The sequence below is a fragment of the Rhineura floridana genome, chromosome 1, assembly GCF_030035675.1.
Source record: "Rhineura floridana isolate rRhiFlo1 chromosome 1, rRhiFlo1.hap2, whole genome shotgun sequence".
Taxonomy (NCBI): Eukaryota; Metazoa; Chordata; class Lepidosauria; order Squamata; family Rhineuridae; genus Rhineura; species Rhineura floridana.
The window spans coordinates 263,758,661-263,783,497 of NC_084480.1; the positions used below are offsets into that span (position 1 = coordinate 263,758,661).

At 39.0% G+C, this 24,837-nt stretch overlaps 1 protein-coding gene across 9 annotated transcripts in view; it reads right to left on the bottom strand.

The window, feature by feature from the left end:
- Positions 1-24,837, bottom strand: part of ASPH (aspartate beta-hydroxylase) — a 169,516-nt gene that overhangs the window by 129,784 nt on the left and 14,895 nt on the right. For 3 of the 9 annotated variants that reach the window (XM_061599809.1, XM_061599771.1, XM_061599781.1), the window contains exons 2-6: positions 22,209-22,358; positions 21,615-21,659; positions 18,817-18,885; positions 11,650-11,823; positions 2,716-2,760 (exon numbers count right to left, since the gene is read on the bottom strand). In XM_061599809.1, coding sequence (XP_061455793.1) covers positions 2,716-2,760; positions 11,650-11,823; positions 18,817-18,885; positions 21,615-21,659; positions 22,209-22,358 — 483 coding nt within the window. Of the gene's footprint in view, positions 1-2,715; positions 2,761-11,649; positions 11,824-18,816; positions 18,886-21,614; positions 21,660-22,208; positions 22,359-24,501; positions 24,693-24,837 lie in introns of those variants that run through there. The other 6 variants (XM_061599791.1, XM_061599800.1, XM_061599819.1 and 3 more) reach the window with 6 other exon arrangements.

The following is a 24,837-nucleotide window of genomic DNA, read 5'->3' on the forward strand; positions in this document are numbered from 1 at the left end:
TAAAATACCTTAGTGATTTTCATTCCCTAGAGAAAATGAAAACAAATTCAATGAAGCCTAATGTGAGGCAATGGGCATCCAAAGAATTTGTCACAGCATAGGAGCTATCCACTGAGAACAAAAATCTTTAAAGTTAGTATTACTAAAATCCTGGGAATAAACAGACTATGATATTACAGTACAGCTCGAGGATGTGGACAAGGTGCTTGGACAGGTGCGGGCGACCACTTCTGCTCTGGACCCTTGCCCCTCGTGGCTAATAAAAGCTAGCAGGAATGGAACAGCCGGATGGGCCAAGGAGGTGATCAATGCCTCTTTACGAGAGGGAGTGGTACCACCCTGCCTGAAACAGGCGGTGGTGAGACCGCTCCTAAAAAAAATCCTCCCTGGACCCTGAAAACCTTGACAACTATAGACCGGTAGCAAATGTTCCATTCCTGGGCAAGGTTTTAGAGTGCATGGTCGCTCGCCAGCTCCAGGCTCTCTTGGACGAAACTGATTATCTAGATCCATTTCAATCGGGCTTTCGGCCGGGGTTTGGTACAGAAACAGCCTTGGTCGCCCTGTATGATGACCTGTGCCGGGAGAAAGACAGAGGGAGTATAACTCTGTTGGTTCTCCTGGATCTCTCAGCGGCTTTTGATACCATCGACCATGGTATCCTTCTGGGGCGTCTTGCGGATTTGGGAGTTGAAGGCACTGCTTGGCAGTGGCTGCGCTCCTATCTCAAGAATCGTCTCCAGAAGTTGGTGCTTGGGGAGCATTACTCGAATCCTTGGGTAGTCCAATATGGGGTCCCGCAGGGTTCAGTTCTGTCCCCCATGCTCTTTAATATCTATATGAAGCCGCTGGGTGAGGTCATAAGGAGATTTGGAGTGCGTTTCCAGCAATATGCTGATACGCAACTCTACTTCTCCTTTTCATCTTCTTCAGGTGAGGCTGTTGATGTACTAAACCGCTGCCTGGCCGCGATAATGGACTGGATGAGAGCTAACAAACTGAGACTCAATCCTGACAAGACTGAGATGCTGTTGGTGGAGGGGCTCTCTGCCCAGATGGTTGACGTCCGACCTGCCCTAGACGGGGTTACACTCCCCCTAAAGGAGCAGGTCTGTAGTTTGGGGGTCTTATTAGATCCGCTCCTGTCACTGAAGGCTCAGGTAGCCTCGGTGGCACGGAATGCGTTCTACCAGCTTCGGCTGGTGGCCCAACTACGACCCTACCTGGACAGAGAGAACCTCGCCACAGTTATCCATGCTCTGGTAACCTCTAGATTGGATTACTGTAATGCACTCTACGTAGGGCTACCTTTGAAGATGGTTCGGAAACTTCAGCTGGTGCAGAATGCTGCGGCCAGAGTTCTTACTGGGACAAAGAAATTTGACCATATAACACCTATTCTGGCCCAACTGCACTGGCTACCAATATGTTTCCAGGCCAGATTCAAAGTGTTGGTTCTTACCTATAAAGCCCTTAACGGCATCGGACCGCAATACCTGGCGGAACGCCTCTCCCGCTATGTATCTACCCGCTCGCTGCGCTTGACGTCGAAGGCCCTTCTCCGGGTTCCAACGCATAGCGAGGCCCGGAGAGCAATAACTAGAACTAGGGCCTTCTCAGTAGTGGCCCCCGAATTATGGAACGATCTCCCTGACGAGATACGCCTGGCGCCTTCTTTGTTATATTTTTGGCGCCAGGTAAAGACCTACCTCTTTGCCCAGGCTTTTTAAATTTAAATTTTAAATTTCAAATGTTAATTTTATTTTTGTTGTTGCAATCTTGTTTTCACATATGTTTTATAGTGCATTTTATTTATACTCACTTGTATTTTAACCTGTTTTTATTGTTGTACACCGCCCTGAGAGCTTATTGCTAAAGGGCAGTATAAAAGCACAACAAATAAATAAATGAATAAATAAATAAAATTACAATAAAAACAGAAAAAGGAAGTGGACCCTAACTATATTCTTTCTTCAATAGGAAGATGTGGGCATTCAGATTAATAAAGGTCCTACATATTTTGAGAGTAGAAAGCCACCGAAAAAGGTTTAACAATATGAAACCATATACTTGTATTTTGGAAAATCATACATAAAAAAATTAAAAGAAAAAACATGAAAACCATACAGCGTTTCATGCGCCATGCATAGGGTGGAAGCCTCATCTATCCAAATTATTAAAATTGTTTCCCTAAAGATCCCAAAAGTGTACTCTCAGTCATCAGACATTCACATGCATAGCTGAGGAAATGCAGCTAGAATTCTAATAGTTAAATGTTTTGATAAGGAACACTGAACCCAGTGTCCTAACTTTTCCTTCCTAGATAGTTGCTGAAGGAATCCAATTTTTATATTTGCATCAGGCTACACATGCCCAGTTCCAAGCCTAGTTTGGGGTACAGAATTACATGCACTGCTTCCATTTCCACACAGGATTCCCCATCCAGCAGGACATGTATACACTTCCACAAACAAAGTCTGTAGCTGGATTGGAAGGAAAGTGCTTTAAACTATTTTGGAGCTAATTATGAAAGGCGCCACAGATAACCTAAATGATACTTTTTGTTCAATAAATTTTGAGTGAGAAATCTCACATTATTGGTACAGACAGCATCCAGAATTAGTACACACATTTACCAAGATAGTAAAACACATGCATTTCAGGCATTAACAATAAGTGTGCAAAAAAGTCACCAATGCTCCAGTAGCAAAGTACCTTTGACTTTAGCTTTTCTCTTGACAACCCCTCCAGGTTGCTCCCCTGATTTTTGTAAGATAGAAATAGGTTACAAGCATTATTTTCAGTCTTTAAGATGCTACACACATAAATGGCGAGAAACAAATTACTAGTGTAAAACAGTAGCAAAATTACATCAGACCTTAAAAGATACTTATACCTCAGAGTTATATTTTCTGAAGGTGTTCTATTAAATCAAGCCTTCAAGGAAGCCATAACATGTTACAGGTATGATCGGCCTAATCTCTCTTTCCATCAACTGAGAGAGCTGCAACTGGTGGGGTCAGTCTGCTAATTATGAAACTGCCTCCCGCTCTGAGGGTTGTAAAGGCATTTTTTATTCTAGCAGAGTTTTAGTGTATTTTAATCTTGCTAGGTCAGGGCTTGTTGCATTTTGCTTTTATTCTGGCTTTTAAAGATCTCCAGTTAGGGGGCCTCTTTTAACCATCACTATCATGAACATTTATAACCCACTCTTCATCATCATCATGAACATTTACAACCCACTATTCATCTCAGTGGATCCCAGGGTGGTTGGCTGGTTGGATGGACAGACAGACATACTAAAATAAATAAGCAGAGTTGTGTGGGTTAGTTCTGGGGCAGCTATATTGAGAAAGCAAAGAGAAGATACTATCAGAGAATACTAACTAGGAATTATTCATAGGCAACTGGCTCACAAACTGTCAATTATGAACAAGTGCTGGTGCTGTATGGGTTACATAAGTCTTAAGTGAAGGCAAGCATAAACTGAAAGGATTCTACCTTAATATTTTATCTATTTCTAAACTAATGAATTAGTGTGAGTTTGTCCTGTGCCTAAGAAAAGGGTGAGGTTAGTCCAGTGGAGTTTTTTGTGTCTGCTTGTTACTATAAGGCTAAAACTAAGGAGCAACTATGTCTGAGATCTTTTTCAATAACCTTACTTTAGAAAAAAGATGCATGGTGCTTTGAAAGTGAGATATTAATCAAAACAAAAGCTTGTTTTTCAGATATGAATATCCTTTATCCCTACTATAATTTTATGAATGATATCTATATTCAGCACAAAGTACTAGACCTAAGGGAACCTAGGCTCAGCCAGGACTACACTGGCGAAAGTCTCCATCCTGACTCAGTCAGAGATATACTGGTGTAAGTCCTCTAACCCAGCTCAGTCAAAGCCGGCTCAGCTGAGGGTAGGGTAAGTCCGCCCTAAAAGGGTGTTCTGGTGGTGTGGTTGGGCAGGGCAGGACAGGGCAAGGGAGATTTGCCCCATTCATATAACCTAGCAACCCAGTGGAGGTTATATTAGCAAAAAACGTCCCCAAACTCACTCTGTTTTAAAGGCTTGTTTTCCCTCTGCCAGGCTCAAGGGCCAGCTCAGCTGGCAGTAGCCCCATTCCTCAATGGAGTTTGGAATAGGTGTAACTTACTCCAGCTTAATTTAGGCTGATGTAATTTATGCAACTCCAGGAGTGCCCACGGGAGCCAGTGTGGTGTAGTGGTTAAGGTGTTGGACTATGACCTGGGAGACCAGGGTTCGAATCCCCACATAGCCGTGAAGCTCACTGGGTGACCTTGGGCCAGTCACTGCCTCTCAGCCTCATGAAAACCCTATTCCTAGGGTCGCCATAAGTCGGAATCAACTTGAAGGCAGTACAGGCATACCCGGCTTAACGTCACTTCACTTAACGTCACCTCGCTATAACGTACATGATCCATACGTCCCCATACCCTGCTTAACATTAGCACGCTTAGCAATAACGTACACTTTATTGGCATGACGCCGCTGCCATCTCATGGTGATTGCGTGCAGTACAAGTGAAGACAATTGCTTCACTTAAAGTTTATTTTCGCTTAACGTGTACTCTCGGGTCCCACTGCGAACATTAAAGCGGGGTATGCCTGTACATTTACATTTTGTATACTTTGGATTGCTCTGCAAAATAAGCAACATATGATCACATAACTGCCTTAACAATAACTGCATTTGGAAGATCATATCTAAGCTTAATAAACCAAGATTAAACACACTTCATCCACTTGCACGCATTCACTTCACTCCTTCCTTTGTACTAGTAGAAAAACAAGCTAAACATGTTATTTCGTTTGCCCGTGTATTTCGACACCCCTCGGCTTCTCCCAAGGAGCACAGGGCAGTGTACATGGTCCCCCCTGCAACACCCCTCTTGTCTTCCCAACAAGTCTGCCAGCAGCAAGAATTGATGAGACTCCTCCAAATGCTGGGGACTACAACTCCCATCAACCCCAGCCAGCACGTCCAGAATCTCAGACGCCTCAACTGAGACCCTCCTGATGTCCTGCATCTTTATAGATGCGTCTCCAACTCAGGAAGCTGTTCACTGGGTGAATGGCATCCAGTCTAGTTTAGACTCACCACCTGACTGTTCACAAGAATGGAGAATTGCACACCTCACCAGGCCATATAAATAAACCACGCACTTCTCCAAGATCATCTTTCTAAATTAAAATATTTTATTATTTTATTTTTGTAAATTGTACTGTTTTATTGATGCATTTTATATTGTATTTTTATATTTGTGTTTTTTGTAAGCCACCTTGAGGGTCTTTGGCCGGAAGACTCGTGTGTGTGTGTGTGTGTGTGCGCGTGTGTGTGTGAGAATGAATGAATGAATCATCAATCAATCAATCAGTCAATCAATCAATCAATCAATCAATCGATTCCCATTATGTCCATACTGGGGAACAACATTTAATGCCTTCCAAAACAAGACACAATGTTAATCAAACTTTAAAAAATCTTCATATCCTGGCTTGATAGGAAACTAAAGTTAATTAAAAGCTTCCAAATTCAAATTCAACAGAACGCTGTGACTAACTGCTGCTTCCTGGCTCGTTTCCCCACTCACACAAAGGGCAGAGCAAAGTGGCTACATGTAGATACAGGTGGCTCAATCACATAAGCCAAGATATGTTCCTTTGAACATGACCAATCTGAAATCATGAGGAAACTCCAAAGGTCACTTCAATTTTGGATTTGTTAATGTAATGAATTAATTAAAGGACAGTACCAGGGAGGGGGCACAGAGACAAAAGAGACTGAGAACAATTAGACAATGCAGATGAGACAGTGTATAAAATATAAAAGATACCTGTGCCATATAGATGGACTGAGTTCAACATGCTATAATGAAGCAACCCATGAACAAATGCAGATATTGAACATATGAAAGGGGTTAAGAGGAACTAGTTTTCCACATGAACAAAAAACGCTATTTCTGGAGACTAACTTCTAATCCTGATAACCTGACCACATGAACATGTAAACCTTCCATGTGGCTGCTTCAGAGGGAAAAGCAAGGCAGCATGGCTCCCTCCTTCAACCTGAATGGGACCACCTGCTATTAGGCTCCTTACCTTCCCTGAACTGCCTACTGCAATGACCATTCTATCTCACTATTATGCAATAGCGCAAGAGAGCTGGCACAAGTTTGCTTATTTTCTTCTTCCTTCCCTTTTCCTTTTGAATTAATTTCTGAGATTTAAGCCATTATTTTAAACTGGAAGCCACCTTCGGTGATTTGGCAGAAAGGCAGAAGGTAAGCATAAATAAACATTTAAACAAATAAATAAAGGGATAAGCATGTTGATTGAAAGCAGACAGCCATTCTCACAAAATGCTAGATATAAACTGTGGATATAAAACATAAAAGTTCCAGCAGGCAATGTTATGACCTATTAAGTTACTGAAATACATTTGGTAGAGGTTTCTGATAAGCATAGTATTCTCTCAAAGATCTAAGCAAGCCTTGAAAATAAGGCCACACAAGTTACTAGCCTTTAGAAAAAAAATCTGTCTATTTTTTATTCATAAGAGTAACACTCTGCCCCACCTCTGCCAGCCGTCTTTTGTTAAGAAAAAGTGGACTAGTAAAGAACGTTATAGGCTACAAATGCAGCAGGCTAATACAGGTGGCATAGGGTGCTCCATCCCTCCTTTGTCAGCCTGCTTGATTTTTAGGCTGGGTGCAGAGGAGGAAAAATCTCACAGAAGAGGCCTTCTCCCAATGTTCAGTGTTCTCCCTCCTCTTCCTTAGTCCTATTCATCAGAGACTACCCCGTGCAGCAAGTTCCCCCTCAGGAAGGGCTTTTGTGAGGACTCAGGGAAGGAGAACAATAAAAGCTATCTTTTACCCATTCTCTTTCACCAGCATTTCTTTGGGTTCAACCCTATTTACTTTCCCTTTATTTCCTTTTTATACAAAGAACAAGCTTAATATAGAACAGATCAAAAACTGAATTACCTCAGACATGATGGAAGTTTTACAGTTTCATCAAAGGAATGTGGAAGTACTATTAAAGATCCAGAGGTTTTAAACTTTGAAAAACATTTGGCAATAAAAACAACTTAAAATATTCAGACAGAAACAAATTATACCAATGCATTCTTTTTAAACAGGCAATTACTATTCTAACATTTGAAACAAACTCCACAGCTGAACCATTATTGCTGTCATTAGATAACAGGGTACAAATCCTGGGTAACAAATATAAATTTCTTTCTATGGTCCTGTTCTGATACTTACAACTATGAAACCCATTTCTATCAAGAATTAGATTATAGCCCTCAATAATAAAGGTTCTGTAATTGTGTATTTATAGCCTAACAGTTTGGTCAACTAACCTATCATTTTAGAATACAGTAGGGCCCCGCTTATACGGCGGGTTCCGTTCCGGACCCCCACCGTAAAGCGGAAATCGCCGTAAAGCAGAACCCCATTGACTTTAATGAGGCGCGTTGCGCAAAAATGCCGCAAGAGTGGCTTTAAAAGAGGGGAGGAAAGCCGATGCATTAGCGGAACACTGGGAAGCGGAGCGCCGGTAAGCGGGGCCCTACTCTAGCCTATAGTTTAGTAAAATATATACAATCAAAGATGCCTCATTCACTACACCTTTGCTTCAAAATTGAAGCTTAGAGGTTCAAATTATTTTTTTCCACAAAGAATAGAAAGGGGAATTGAAAATAAAATAAAATGTGGAGGACTTCCGGGAAGGATTGCTTCGCTTGTGCCTGCCTCTGAGACGAGCTCTCGTCTCAGAGGAAGCTTTTTCAGTTTTAAAACCAGTCAAAAGGGTTTTTTTGACTGGTAAAAACTTTCTCCCAGGCAAGAGAGAAATGAAGAGATCATCCACAAGCTTCGTTGTGTTTGTTGGGGGTCTTGAATTCATTAGGATTGCCTATGAACGAAGGACCGGCCAGCAACGTCGGACGGAGCCAGGGAATTTCAAGCAAGCTCAAACTGATTAAGCAAGACGTTTTTCTTTTCTTCAAAGAAAAACAGATTCTAACAGGCAAGCATTCTTCTGTCTATCCTTATCATTTGGCTTAAATTGCTGCAGTAAAAGAGATTTGTTAAAAGAATCAGCAGTAAAGAATCCCTGGGTGAGTTATAACTTTTCTGTTTTATACACGGAATTAAGGAGGAAGGAAATCGAAATAGCTTATCTTTGTTTTTATTGCAAAAAGCTGGCCTGGAATTGAGCATTATAAAGATACAAACAGATGAGAGATATCTAATCTGAGGAGAAAATTTTTGATTTATATGAACTTTTGAGTATTATATGTCTGGGACTATTTTTTCTGGTCTACTTCATTTTGACGAATCTGCTTGTTCTTTATGCCACTAACTATTTGGATGCTGTGAACTAAATTTGTTTTGCATTCTTGGACACATAAGAGATAAGGCAGTTTGTGCTGTCTACATTATGATGTCATCAGGTTTGGAATATTAACTCCTTTGTTGCTGGAAAAAGAAATAAATTGCTCTTTGCTTGGGAATAGTGCTATATTGGAAATTGAAGGGTTTTTCTTCTTCTTGGTTTTAAAAATGACAATTAAGAAAGTGGCTGAGACCCTGGAAGTAAATATGTTTCAGAAAATAATGGATGAGACTGAGATAACGAAACAAAAACTGAGACATGGCAAACAAGAGATGAAAATTGAATTTGGCAAAATGAAGCAGGAGCTGAAAGAAATAGGGGATTTTATGAGAGAGGAGGTTGATGAGATCAAAGATATAATTAGACAAGCAATAGAAAAAGAAAGAAAAATTAAAGGGAAGATGCAAGTCCTGGAGATTGGAACAGATATATCAAATGTGGAACTGGAAAAAGATTTGGAGTTTATGGACCTTAGAGATAAAGACTACTGTTTGGAATTCAGCGTTGTCCCTGAAGAAATTGATGAAGATATCAGAGATAAAGCTATCAATGTTTCAAAAAAATTTCTGGACTGGAATAATGTGATGGAGCTTGAAATAGAGAAAATCTATAGAATTAATTACAGATATGTGACAACAGAAAAACTCTCAATTGATGTGCTAGTGCATTTCGTAAAAAAGAGGAACAGTGATATGACTTTACAACAACATTTCAGTAACACATTCAGAATTGATGGCAAGGAAATATTTGTGAGGAAGGAAATTCCCATCAGACTCTTATTATATGACTATGACAGCAAGATCATTATGGATGCAAGGATGGAAGATGGAATTAATACTGATAATGGAAGAATGGCTATTGAAACTACTGGACCTAGCAGACTTGATGAGATGGATTAATCGACATGTTTATTTGGAGAAAAATCGATGGATATATTTCTCAAGGACTGGAAACCTCTCTTTGACTTTTTGTGGAAAGAATAAAGTGATGTTAATGAGATTTGATGATTAATTAAGATAACTACTGGAGGAAAGTGATTTTGTAATATATTAAGAGACAGGTTTGTTATATACTATAGACCTATAACTGATCTGCGACAAATCGGAAGTCAACATTTTATTTTATTGTATTAGTTATTAATTTGTTTTTGTTTTGTTTTGTTTTGTTTTTTGAAACTTTGAATAAAAATTAATGAATAAAATAAAATAAAATAAAATGTCTTGCTAAACATCTAACATGAAAAGGGGCAATAAGCGAAGGTTATTTTGAACTATTATTTTAGAGTAGTGCCAGTCTAGCTCACCACGGTTTAACAAACTGGAAAAATACTGAAGGACCTCAAAATGGACAAATACTGCAAGGCCAGTGTTTAGACCCAGAAATCCTGAATTATTGGTTGTAAAAAGTTATGACTAATTATCATTTTCAAGTGGGAATACATCAGTGTCAACTAACAACTTCAAACTCATACTGTCAGATATTCAGAAGTATTTTTAGTGAAGATTACTCCAAATAAACAAAGGTCAATTTCTTGCAAGTTCTTCATCCCATACCATGATACTACTACAGTATCCAAAAGTTATTGTTAATTTATTCAATTGCAACTGAAGATACAAAGGATACAACATTAGTCAATGAATAAATGGCTGTTTTTGGATCTTTCTACAATAGTTATCCCCAACTGTAAAAATCTCCTATTTTACATGGTGTGGGCATGCTTTGCATTAGATACAGTTGAAGGTGGTCACAGAAATCCAGGGCTCAGAGTTCAGCTCAGGTATTCGATTTGAACAAATAAAATACAAAGTGCATTTTCTTCAAATCTTACACACATCACAGCAAAGCAAGCAGAAGCTTGTGCAAAATGTAAGGCTGCTTTTCCACATTATATGCTCAATATTATTATGTTAGGCAATCTTTGAAAATTCATAGGTCTCTTCTTCAGGAGGTAGACTTTACTTAAACCCCCACATTAATATCAGCATGACTCATGAAAACTTCCATCACATCTGCTGTTTCTGAGACACAGTGCAATTCTATACATATCTACTCAGAGGTAAGCTCCATTGAGTTCAGTGGGATTTACAGATAAGTGTAAAAGATTGCAACCTAAGACTTGGTCAGCAATCTCAAAAAAAAAAGGCTGAGTATTGTTCAGCAGTGTGTATTTAGTACAAGCACTGGATGTGATCACACACACAAGGATCAAAATTGCACATACATCTCTTCCAGCAGGGTAATTTGGTACACAAAAATCTGGGCATGGAAATTTGCTTGAACTGGGACATCTATATAATCAGTCATCTCGCTATGAGACTGGGGGAGGGATGCACGGCAGAAAGATCAAACATCAAATCTGAGTCAGCCATTCAGTTTAGGAAGACATAGAAGACAGTTTGTATTAATTATCTTTAATTAGTTCAGCGTTACATGAGAAATACATATTTACAGGTTCCCACTTTCATATAATGTCCACTAAAATCTTACAAATGAAACTATCCTTAAGAGGTAAGTAGTATATAAAGAAAATAAAACTGAAAGCTCCATTTCAAAATATACAATTGCATGCTATTGCTTTACATAGTTTACCAACATAACAGATTTTAACTATTCTCAATATTCAGCTCTATAAGTCTGTAAGAGCATCTAATAAATCAGAAAATTAAGAAATAATCACTGGTAGCAAATTCAAATAATTTCAACAATAGTTTTCTTACATAATGCAATAGTAGGCAGAATCTTAATATAAAATATAAATATATACATAATTTGTCAGTCATGCCAGAATAGTCTACAGTCATTTAACACTGTGATAGATGAACCATTTAAGGGTGAATAGTATAGGTTATTACCATTGTATTTGTGCAGGTTAGTGCTAAGTACACACAGCACAGGTTAGTGCTAAGAATGCACAAACTTATGCAAAGCCATACAGAAACCAATCAATCATTCTAATGAAGACACTTTTGTCTTACTACTGACAGATGTGTTGATACTCCAGTCTCTCTCTCAAAAAGGCTTTTGGACAAGTGAATCTACATCATATGGCTGGTATGTCCGAGGGGGGGGGTTACCTTAGGTTTTACCCCAGCACCCTTTTGCACTTGGATAATTTCATGGACATTTCCACAAGTCAATAAACTTGATCCCTGAACTAAAGTCATTGGTTCTGTAAATCCACAATAACACATGTCTTTTTTCCCTGAACCCCTTCATTCTGTGACGTACCATCAACATCATCTGCTGCATCGCTCTCTTCTTCTTCTATTATTTCAAAAGGAGTAATTACATCATAGAGAAATGAGAGGAAACCATAAAACCAATCAGAACTTTCCTCTGCTAAAATATTAAGGACTTCCTCAAGTGAATCAATATTTTCATTACTGCCATCTTTGGTCAGGCCTACACAAGAATAAAAGGAAAGAGAAAGAGAGAGAGGGGGAGAGAGAGAGGTAGCAGTTAGGTAGAAAAAAAAACTTAAGTAAAAGGATTTAAGAGACCCTGTATCATGATCAGCAGTCTTAACTAGAATAAAGGGTAAAAACAGTATGGTAAAAAGAAATGTGAAAGGCTTTGATAAACAGTAAGGAACATACCAATTAATCCCAGATATGAAGAAACACTGGTAAAGACATATTTATATTACTGATCTTACCAAGACTGTTCATTACCAGATGCCATTAATGAGGAAACTTATATATTCATTAGCCTTAAAAAAGGTGCTCCAACGATTTGGATCATTTTGGTTTCTATTCTCTTTTCCCACCTTTTCAAGCAATGTGGTATTTTCTTGATATGGTCCAACCAGAACATTACACACAATTTCATATATGGACACATCATGGAAGTATAACACATTATGATACTGGCCTTTTACATTTCAATTCTTCTTATACAACCCCACATTTGACATTTTACAACCCCACATTTGACATTTTCATTAAACTATCCATCACTTGAAGATCTCTTTTCTGATTGCTTATCATCAGTTCATACATCATCAAAAAATGTGTGAAATTAGGATTGTCTGCCCCAAAGTGTAACACTTGTCTTTTATTTACACTGAATCTCATTTGCCATTGTGTTCCCTGTTCACTCGGTTTGGAGAGATCCTTGTGGGCCTCTTCCTAGTCTACTTGTTTTCCTCTGGTTTGAATAATTTGGCTTCCTCACTGCTCACTCTTGACTCAACATCACTTAGGAATTAATTACAAGCACTGAGCGCTACAGTTCCTCTATTTTGGGTTGGCATCTTCCAGAATAAATATCTATACATTGTGTCCCTACTTCAGCCTTCCCTAAGCTGGTGCCCTCCATATATTTTGGTCACCAACTCCCATCAGTTTCTTTTATAGCTGTTATCTGTTTCTATATTCTTATTCAAACGTTTTATGTGGCCACTTTAAGAGCCTGAAACATGTACATCACCATCTCTGTAAGGTAAGAGTTATCCCAAACTGGATGCACCCCAGGTCTTGACTACTTTTTGTAGGAAATAACTTTAAAATTTGCTCTACAATCTTTTTGAGCACAAGCTAAAGCATCAGGAGTCGGGTTCAAATGTAATTGAAATAGAGCTCATCTCTTTTGCACAGACATGGCTTGTCTTAAAATGTTCCCCAGTGTCTAATAAATTTAAATCCTTCTTCCTGCCATTACCATGTCATTCACACCTTCAGACTCCTCATGTCTGCCTATATAGATGGCCCCCTGTATGGAACAGGTAGCATTTCTGAAATGCTATGTTGAATGGACTTCAACATTCTACCTAGCAACGTAATTTTTCCTTATAGCATCTCAACAACTTTTGCCAGTTTGTCAATGGTGCAGACTTGCCACTAACTCCCACCCATTATCTATATGACACAAAATTTGCATCAGCCAGGACAAAGCCATCACAGACTCCTCTCTCAATAGTCTTAATTTTCAGGTCTACCACTACCAAGACTTCTCCATCCCTGGAGGAATATCCTCAGCACAAAAGCATATTGTTCATTACCCAAGAAATTGGTCCTTTCTATAAAAACATTTTCTTCATTTTTGTTGTTGAAGAAAGTATATTTCCTGCTCATAACATACATTCTTATCCCATTCTCTTCCCACCCCCAATATATGACAGAATGGTTACCTGAATTAAGAATAATTTCTACAGATTACATCTTCCTTCTAAAGATTAAAAATAGTTACCTGTACATGGTTGAAAAAAAGTTAGCAGTTCACAGACCAGGCATGGTTATAATGCACAGTTCTAAGATCACAAACTGAATATGAGCCAACAGTGAGATGTGGCTGCAAAGAAGGCAAATGCCATTTTTGGCTGCATTAACAGAAGTATAGTTTCCAAATCACGTGAAGTATTAGTATTGGTTCCCCTCTATTTGGCACTGGTTAGGCCTCATCTTGAGTACTGTGTCGTTTTGGACACCACACCTTAAGATGGATGCAAATAAACTGGAACAGGTTCAACGGAGGACAACAAGGATGATCAGGGGACAAAGCCCTATGAGAAGGGACTGAAAGAACTGGGTATGTTCAGCCTTGAGATGACGAGACTAAGGGAAGATATGATAGCACTCTTTAAATACTTGAAAAGTTGTCACACACAGGAGGGCCAGAATCTCTTCTCAATCATCCCAGGATGCAGTACATGGAATAACGGGCTCAAGTTACAGGAAGCCAATTTCAGCTTAACATCAGGAAAAACTTCCTAACTGTTAGAATGGTACAACAATGGAACCAATTACCTAGGGAGGGGGTGGGCTTTCCAACACTGGAGGCATTCAAGAGGCAGCTGGACAGCCACCTGTCAGATATGCTTTAATTTGGATTCCTGTATTGCACAGGGGATTAGACTTGATTCTAAGCTCCTGCACCAGTAAACTAGTGATGCCTACTGAAACAAGTGATGCAAGCACTCAGTCTCTCTCTTTCTCACACACTCACTCACTCACTCACACTGAGAGATTAGGCCTTCATGGCTCCTGCCCAAAAAGCAACAGGTGCACTTTCTTGTAAGTAAAGAAGTGAGTGCTTACTATTGAAGACTAACAATAGCAGCTTAGTGATGTAGAAAGAGGAGCATATAGTCCAGGTGCTCTTACAAAGCAAAGGGGTAGCAACAATAAGTCCGGTCCAGAATCAAGGCCAAGGTTCAGGTGTTCAAGATGAATAGCAAGAAATTCAAGACTGATGGGAGCTATGAAGTTGTTCCAATGAGTTTCCCTGCCTACCCAGCAAGCTTTCAAGCAGAGGCGGAGAATGCCCAACTAACTGCAAAATCCCTGTCCCTATGGCAATTCGTGGTCTGAAGATGGGCACTGCACCTAGGGAGATGAGTCTTTTGTTTCTTGATGTGCTACCTCTCCCTGAGAGACATTGCTGAACCCACGTTCCCTGGCAGGGAAACTGCCTCCACAGTCTCTAATGGCTCCCTCTCCTCCACAGGCAAAGCAGAGGCAGCCTCTGGGACTCCCGCCTCATCAGTAGACCTGGACGCATTCCACTGCCTCTGCTCCTTTGTTTCATCCCTCCCTCCCCACTAGTACCTCCCAGTCCTAGTCTGAATCAGAGTACTCAGAGGGAATTATGACAAGGCCCATTTCATCTTCCAGAGGTCAGTCAAGGGCATAACATGAAACCATATTTAATATACAAGACCAAAGAATAATCCTGAAATGGATGAAATAATTATTCACAAATAATTATGATAGCTCCTGCCTATTGCTGCCATGGGCTTCTTTAAGAGAAAGGGTGGGATATAAATTTAAGAATAAAAATATCATTCCATCTTGGCTTTTTTTTTAAGTTGTTTGTGCTGTGTGGACTATTAAGCAACTTATTCAGGGTGTGTCTGAATGTGCTGATTTCTATTCTATTTGTTATGCCTGGTTATGGGACTGAATTGGCATTGGTTGCACTGATGGATGACCTTTATCGGGAGAAGGACATGGGGAGTGCAACCCTGTTATTCTTACTTAATCTCTCAGCGGCTTTTGATACCATTGACCATGGTATCCTTCTGGGCTGATTTGGTGAGATGGGTATTGGAGGCACTGTTTTACAGTGGTTCCGATCCTATCTCCAAGGACGCTCTCAGAAAATAGCATTGGGTGATTGTCTTTCGGCCCCCTGGCAGTTGTGCTGTGGGGTGCCACAGGGTACCATCTTGTCCCCCATGCTGTTTAACATCTATATGAAGCCCTTAGGAGTGGTCATTAGGAGATTTGGGGTGAGGTGTCAGCAGTGTGCTGACGATACCCAGCTCTATTTCTACATTACATCTGAATTGGGAGAGGCCATGCATGCCCTGGACTGTTGTCTGGACTCGGTGGTGGGCTGGATGAGGGCCAATAAAATGAGTGTGAATCCTAGCAAGACAGGGGCGCTGTGGGATGGTGGTTCCCCAGTTTGGATAATTGGTCAGTTGCCTGCTTTGGATGGGGTTGTACACCTCCTGAAAGAGCAAGTCAGTAGTCTGGGGGTGCTCCTGGATCCATCTTTGTCGCTAAAGAGCCAGGTGACCTCCGTGGCTAGGAGTGCCTTTTACGAGCCTCAGCTGATAAGACAGCTGCGGCCATTTCTGGACCGGGATAGCCAGACCACTGTTGTCCACACACTGGTAACCTCCAGGCTGGATTACTGTAATGTGCTCTATGTGAGGCTGCCCTTGAGGTTGGTCCAGAAGCTGCAACTGGTGCAAAATGCAGTGGTGAGACTGTTCACTGGGGCAGGGTATCACCAACTTGTCACCCTGCTGCTGAAAGAATTGCGCTGGCTGCCCATTTGCCACCAGGCTAAGTTCAAGGTTCTAGTTTTTGTGTACAAAGCCCTATACAGCTCGGGACCAGGATACCTGAAAGACCGTCTTACCCCTTATATACCCAGTTGATCACTGCGCTCTGCAGGTGAGGACCTCCTGCAGATACTATCTTATCAGGAGGTTCGTTCTGCACAATACAGGACACAGACCTTTAGTGTGGCGGCACCTACCCTGTGGAATTCCCTCCCCTTGAATATTAGGCAGGCACCATCTCTGCTATCTTTTCAGCGCCTTTTGAAGATGTTCCTCTTTCAACAAGCCTTTTAAGTTGAGACCTATCCCAGTCTACGTCTGACTTAGAATTGCTTTTAATATGTTTTTTTAATAATATTTTAACCCTTTTTTTAAAAACAAAGATGTTTTTAAAGCTTTTAAAAATGTTTTTAACTTTGTTTTGTTTTAATGTATTTTAAGGTCTTTTCATGATGTTTTAAAGTGTTTTTAGCGTTTCTGTTTGCCGCCCTGGGCTCCTGCTGGGAGGAAGGGCAGGATATAAATCAAACAATAAATAAATAAATAAATACATTTGTACTAAATAATACTGTTAAGTACAGAGTAGCCAGAACACATAAAAACAATGCACTACATCTGTGTAAAAGGTTGTACATGATCAAATGAAGGAAGTGTCTGAAGACACTGGAAAATATTTGCCAAGTACATCAATACAATCCACATTTAATAAGTTTCCTGGATGAACTAAAGATCTTGGGGAACACATGGATTAATGTTAAATCAATAACCTTGTACCAAAATGAAACTACATAACATTTAAGCAGCATGTGAATATGGCACAAGAATGACACAATATAGGACGTTTTTATTTGAAAAAGAAGATCCCAAGACTTGTCCTGTCTCCATTTAGGCTTTCCTCCACTTCTAAACATTATTCTCTCTTCCACTTCTACCTTATACAATTCCTCTTATCAATCTAGTATTATTCTATTTTTCTTCACAATCGAGCTGCTCAAATTGGGAAGGCTGTCATAAATCCCTCTTCCCCTGTAGACTGGTCTTCCACTCTTTTCTGTCTTGTCAGTCTTCTGGTTTTCAGGTATGTCTCTATACTTTCCTCTTTGATTCACTTTATGTAACTGTATTGATGTCTTGTCATTTGCCAATTTTCCTTCAATTGTATCTTGGATTAATCTTTTATTTGTGCCCCAATATGTTTGATAATCTGCTCTTTACATTTTACATCCCTCTAAAATCCTATCCCACTTTTTGTTTTGTTTTTTATTACATGGCACACCTGTTTCTCAATTTCAAATGTGTCCAGTATTCTTCTTTCATATCGCACACACAAATATGTATCAGCTCTATAACATATACACATACACACTTCTTTTTCAGAGGTAGATTTATTCCTCCTATCTGCAAGTGTCTCTTATAAAATGCCTGTTTTATCATACTTATTTTACTTTTAATTTCTGCTCTAGGTTTTTCAGCCTTCATTATATGGCCTCATAGATGCTTAATATAATTATCCTTTTAAGAATGGATAACTGAAACTAGTAATTAATTGCCCTAATGCTACCCAATGAGTTTGGATGAACCAGATCTGACTCCGAATGTTCTATTATATTTAGTAATGTTCTACTGTATTTGAGCAAATTTGTTCTTAACATTCCATTCTAATCAAAGAATACAGTCATCCCTATTTTCCTCATGGGTTTCAGAAACAAAGCTAGAATAAAGAACAACGAGCACTTCAGATTAAATGACGGGAAAAGACCAGACCTCTTCTGGTCTTTTCTGCACACACCTCTTCTCTTCCCATCTAGAGTTCACAGCACAACAAGATGGTAGAGAAGCAAGGAATATAGTACAGAATCAGCAACTGATGTAAAATTCCATTATTTCCAGCCAGTTGTCTATAAAACAAAGGGAAGAATTGGGCAAGATACACCCACAGGAGCAATACAAGACCATTCAGAGCTATGAAATTCCCATTAAGAGCTAAGCAAGACTGCCATTAATGGGACAGATACCAATTCTATGCTTGTCCCTGCACCCTTTTAAATAAGCACAATTCCAAAACTCTTTCTGAATGGAAGATGTGTTCCAACGTTTCAATGAAAAACAAGGTTTCAAGGCGAGGAACCATACAAAGTCCTTTTTTGAAAGACATCTTCCAACTTCCTTCAGGACACTTACCAGCAGCTCCTGCTACATCTAGGTATGCATACCCAGTCCTTATTAGTATGTCCAAGACAGAGATGGGGATGAAGTAGCAGTAACTAGTGGGATACAGAACTTTATAAGCTTAAATCATTACAAATGTCCTCTCAACTAGATTTAGAATTTCTGACCAATGCTTTTGAGGATGCTTTTATACAGACATCCTGAGAAGTGGCCCAGACTTTTAAACATATTATCTCTTTTCAACATTTATCATATTAAACATTTCAAACTGTATATAAGAACAAGACTATAACAATACATTGTTCAGTACTACATAATTTCACCAATATTAAGCCACTGAGGGAAGTGTTAGAAACCTATATTGTATTGTATTATCAGTCTGAATGCTACAATATAAGGCAATATTTAAGACAGTTTTAGAAGTGTCTACTTGCCTAGCAAAGCCTTGGCATCTTCCACATCAAAATCTCCATCTCCATCAGCATCATAGATCCCTAGTTTTCCTAGAGTGGACAGATACAAACTAATTTTAGTAATCTGTTTCAAGATTAATCTGCTGCATGAGTGATGGAATGTAGCAAAAAAAAATCATGAACTTCAACATTTTAGAAAAGATGTCGTTCCAACATACAAATGCAAAGTTACTAATGGTTTTGAGATGATATCCATTTTTTAAAATAAATAAATTGAATTTAAGAGATAGCATATATTTATGCAAATCTGAAATCCTTTCAGACTGCTAAATCAGCAATTCAATACTTGCTGGTATTAAAGCGACTGTAACAATTTCATACTTGAAATGGCTATGCAAATAACAATGACTTGTCATTTTGCTCCATTCACATCAGTGGAAATTTTGCCATAGGCTTTCAACAGGAAAAGGAATGCACCCACCAGCTGACTAAACAGTGTGTGTGTGTGCACGCACGCACACATGCATGTGCACATACAAGCTACTGCTAATCACTACATAGTGATTGCTTATTAATACAATTACAGATTTTATGCCAAAAGGTACAATATTTCATAAGCAGCAAATCAAACACAACCTTGAATGCAACTGTTTCAGGCTATGGGCACACTAGTTGCTTCAAAAGCAGCCAGAATGGTTTTTCTGGCTGCGTTTTGAAGTGACACTGCCCTCTGCTGGCCACACCTTGCTTCCCTACTGCTGACTTCAGACCTTTCAGGACCGCCTACAGCAAAGTGTTGGGCCAATCACTGTCTCTGTCTGAGCCTGCAGCAAAGTGTTTCCATTAGCCACACCTGGAAGACAAAGGGGTAGATCTACCAATCAGTTTTGAAACTTCCCTGAAGATGAATTTTAAAAAAAGTACCAGAGCTGATCTGATGAGGTTTTAGGAGTAAAAAGGGGTGGAGTTTGACTAGCATTGTGTGTCACCGTTTCAAGAAAAGAGAGACAGAGACACACTGGAACCAGCACAACAGTTAAGTATATGTCTACTCTCAGACAGTAAATTGGTGCATTCAGGAGATACAGATGCATGCAGCATGAAGACATTCCTGCTCCAACGAAAATTGCAATTTGCTGTATTTCAGGTACTGGCAGATCCATAGCCCTAAACACTCAACACAAGGTAATGGAGAAGTGAGTTCAATTTAAGAAATGGATGCCAACCTGGCAGGAACTGCAGACCAATTGTTTGAGAGGGCTCAAATTTTGGAGAACACAGATTTTTTTGCCATGGCTTACTGTATAGGGCAGAAGCCAGAGTAATATTGACAAGAAGCTAAAACAGAGTGTAGCCAAGGTGGTTGCTCAAAGAGCAATTTTGCTTTACTCCAAACAACTAACATCAAAATATCCAATGAAGCTGAAAATACCAGCAACAAATTCAATTTATTTTCATTAGCTACACTGAAAACGATATGGATAAACCAGAACCAGAAGAAAGGAAGCCTAACTATGATTGACAAGGCATAGATAAGAAGATTGTTCTGCCTCTGAAAGCCAATGCAAACCCAGAGGCAGGAGTGCAAAGACAGAAAACAAAAGCAGACCAACAGTTGTAAAATAGTTTGTTTGATTCTTTCAGTTCAGCTTTGTGCTGTTGTGGACTCAGCTATGCAAACCATATGATTTGGTGTGATGTCTAAACAGAACAGATAGTGACTGTGGGTTGTATCCAGTGTTAATCTACTCACCAACTGAAATCACTGGACATGCCTAACTTGGGTCCATTCATTTCAGTGGGTATATTATGAGTATAACTTAGTTGAATACAACCCTGTATTTATTTTTTAATGAATTTATAATAGAACGTTCCTTCCCAATAGGAAAAACACTAATATTTTCATGGCAACATTTCAGTCATAAACAATTATTTGTTTCCACATGATTTCAAAATACTGCAATAAATTAGCTAAAATCCACATCTGTAATTATATGCTTTGAAAAGTCACAAATTTTACCAAAAGCCTTCCCCTATTCTTAAGACTCACAAACATATTTCTAGCCTGGATATTGGATGAATGACATTCTTTACACACAGCCAGATCCTCTGCCTTCCACTTCACAACTACATATGGAGTAGCAGATTAACGGTTGCTGTGGGAGAGGTAGACACTTGCAGTGTCTTCCCACCTAATTGCATCTATCAGATATCAATCCTACAGATGATTTTGGCATGATATCCAACTGGTTAAGCCATTTCTATTACCCTGAGTCTTCAACAGTCTCTAGAATCAAATCAGCCAAAGCAAAATTCCCAAAAGCAGCATGTAGATGTAAGCAGAGAAAAGCCTGCATGCCAGCCCTTTACCTGTAAAAGTTTTCCACTCTTATAAGAACATAGGGGATGCAACTTCACCCATACGCCTTCCCCAGAGAAGGGAAGGAGGAATACAAGTGATGCAACTCCTTCCACCGAGCATTTTACTATTTTATTTGTACATTGCTTGGAGAATTTCTTTCTTCCTTTTGACCAAGTGGTTTATAAATTTTCTAAATAAATATTGAGACTCATCCCCCCAAAAAGAAAGAAAAATAGCAGCTGAGAAAGCTTACATATCTAAAACCATTTCACAATGATTTTTAAAGGGTTACAGCAGATTTTGTTAACTCCAACAAGAGTGTCAACCATCAGCTAGTAAGAAAAATATATTCTCAAAGTCAGGGAGGAAAGACAGAATAGTTATATTTTTAAGAAATATACTTTTTATATTTCAAGCCCATGAAGTGTAAGCACAGTTTATTTCTCTATAATCCTACCTTGGAGAACCTCTGACAAGTTATAACGGAAGTCCTTTGCTTTGGCTGCATGCATGGTAAAAATACAGAAACCATTATTCACATCATCAGAACCTGAACAAATTAGCTACATGATTCTCATTTAATATAATTATCTCCCCATTTGTTTCTGTATTACTGGTTATGAATTCACACAATATACTTTTTTCCCCTTTGATCACCAAACTTAGAAACTAATTAAGTGTACTACAAGTCATTGCTTTTACTACAATTCTGATGCTTGGTAATGAGCAATGAATAAGCATCTATAATTGTAAAAAGGTTGTATCCAATGCTGCTACAGAGGGGTTCTGCTGACACAAATGGACTTCAGTTTCCACTCCTTCCTCTGCACACCCCAAAAAGCTGCTCCAGAATGTCCCCCCAACCTTCTGGAGCTGATTTTGAGAGCATGCGGCAGGCTAGAGGGGAAGAGGAAGCTCATTGTACCTACAGAAGTCCCTTGAATCAGTGGAGCTGCAGCACTGGATGCGACCCAAAGTTTTGAATCAAAATAATGTTTGGAAATGTTAACTCTTAAATTTACGTTATTTCAAATACTGCTGGAACTCTTACCTAGCACTTCCTCATAATCGACAAGTTCAAACCAAACCACAGCAACTGATGTCCATACTCCCAGCAGTGCAATTACCATAAACCAAGTAAAAAATGAACTTCCAGAAAGGCCTTCTTTCTTGCCATTCTTGTTCCCTCCATGTTTTGCTTCTGTAAAATAAATAAAGTGAATTACTAATGGACTGCATGGCCTATAGTTACATTCTCTGTTTTCTTACGCAAAATTTCCATAAGTTTGTTGTCTTACACAAAATTTAGATTGAAGAGTTTCATAATGCTAATTACATGCAATTATTTCAATAGGTTATCCACTAACTCAAGCTGGATGGATTTAAATCAATGTCATTTAAAATCACCAAGAATAAAAAGAAGGCACGTAATCATTTATTTAAATCTAGTTTCCCATTTTTATTTCTCTAATGTTGGATTCTATTTTACATCCTGTTCATGGAACAGGGCTTTCTGCCTCTTCCATCCCTCTGCAGCTCCCTGAGTGAGCAAAAAATCTGTTCTTGAGGTCTGGGAGACCCTCTGGAACAAAGAATTATATACAAGCATAATGCAAAATCTGTCACGTTGCTGGCATGTTACAGATTGGGAGAAAGAGGTTGTCAAATAGATTTGTCTTGGATGTACACATGCAAGGACACTAAGCAATATTATTTATGTGAAGACAAGAGCTATGCCCAAAATTAGGTATGCTGGATTGTGGGCCATGTGCTTTCCAGGAGAAAGTTAATTACTGGCCAGAACAATTTCTGCATGACACAAACTAAATGCCCATGCTGATTTGATAAGGTCATGTGCCACATATACAATATATGGTTTATTGTTTTATACACAAAATTGCTAACTTCAAAAGTCAGATAGTTTTCCCCATGCTTTTTTCACACAGAAGTGCTGGCTTCAATTCAAATTGTTTGACAAAGAATCACAGATTCAATCTTAAGAGACAATGGATAGACTTTAAACATGGTTTTTCTCCACTCTGATTTCACAGAGTGTTAGCAGTCTGCCCCATCTGAATTGAATACTAAGCTATGGTCTCAGTTTCCCCAGCCCCTTTTTAGCTCCTTAATTTTAATTTATGTTTAAATGGAGAGACAAATAATCTAGGTTACATATTTTATATCAGTTGAAATTAAAAATGTGTCATGTACACTCAATGTCCACTATATCACCTACTATTTAAGTGTTAAGGCAATGTAAGCAGCATTAAGAAACTAGAATCCATATTAATAAAAGTCCTTCAACAAAACATTTAGTAGGCGTTCATAGACAGTGAAGCCACTCATGATACACAGACTGAAGCAGAGTTAAATATAGTATTTAGCAAGTGATATTACAGAGCCTATATAAGTAAAAATGATCTCAGAGTTAGCAGCAGATAGTTTCCTCTGAGATTTAAATAAAGCTAAAACTCGGTTTCACTGAAAATGCCGTAACATTTGGTTTATTTTTGAAATTATATTTTATGGGGCCATAATAACTATGTAGACATATGGTAGGTGAAAGCAAAGTCTTACCAGATTTGGAAATTGACCTGCTTTCAACATGGCTAGCAGTTTTTGCATGGAGGGCTTCAACCTTGATTTAGCTTTTTGGAGTGAGTTTAAATTGGCAAATAAAGTATGCTCTAAGCTCACGACTTTAAGTATTATATGTTGTAAGATAAAACTTAAAGAAAAAAAGATAAGATTCTGATTAGAATTGCTCAGAGGAATCCTAGTGGCTGACAGTAAAACATTCATAACACAAAATTGTGTTTTCAGTAAATGTTTGGTTTGTTCTTGAGTGGGTTGCATGCGTATAGCACTCAATGCTTCACAATTTTGTACTTTCAAAACACATAAAATTCCAAAAACTAGATCTTCGTAACAGCCTGAATATTCATTCACCTCATTTTTACTATGTCCTATTTGTTATAAAAGGATCTGTGTACATTCTTTATATTTTAAAAAGTGTCATTCTCTGTCAAAATCTCAAGACCAAATAGGCTGCAATCCTACATGCACAGCTGTGATTAAGCCCCACTGAACACAGTGAAATTTACCTTTAACTAGACATATACATCGTATATATCAAGTCAGAAGTAAATCTCATTGTTTGCACTGAAGCTATTTCATAGGGTCATGCAGCACTAGAAAGATAAAGTTCCCAATACTGAGATTTTTTAAAAGCGAACATTCTACTTAATCTTCAGATTAAAGTAATGCTACAATGCATTTGAAATTTTGCTGCCCAACCCAAGAGTCACAAACACTAGGTTTTCCAAACTGCTAGAGGTGTATACCTGAATCTTCACCCATGGCATCAGTCTCTTTTATCCATGAATAAAGAAAACCTGAATATAAAACCAGCGTCCAAGATGGAATCAGGAAAAAATCACCTTCATGTAAACCTTTTAACAACAGCAAAGAAAGTTCCTTATGGCCAACTCAGCTAAAACCCGAAATTGGACCCGGCTGCAAACTCTGCTCAAAAGCTATTTTTAGCGCAATCATCTGCAAGCCAAATGCTTTTAAGTACCCATATGGAAACCCAGTGCTGACGACAATCAAATTTGCCCCCTCCTACAAACAAAGCATCCTGGGTCTTTTCTGTCTCATTTAATCTCTCAACACCAACA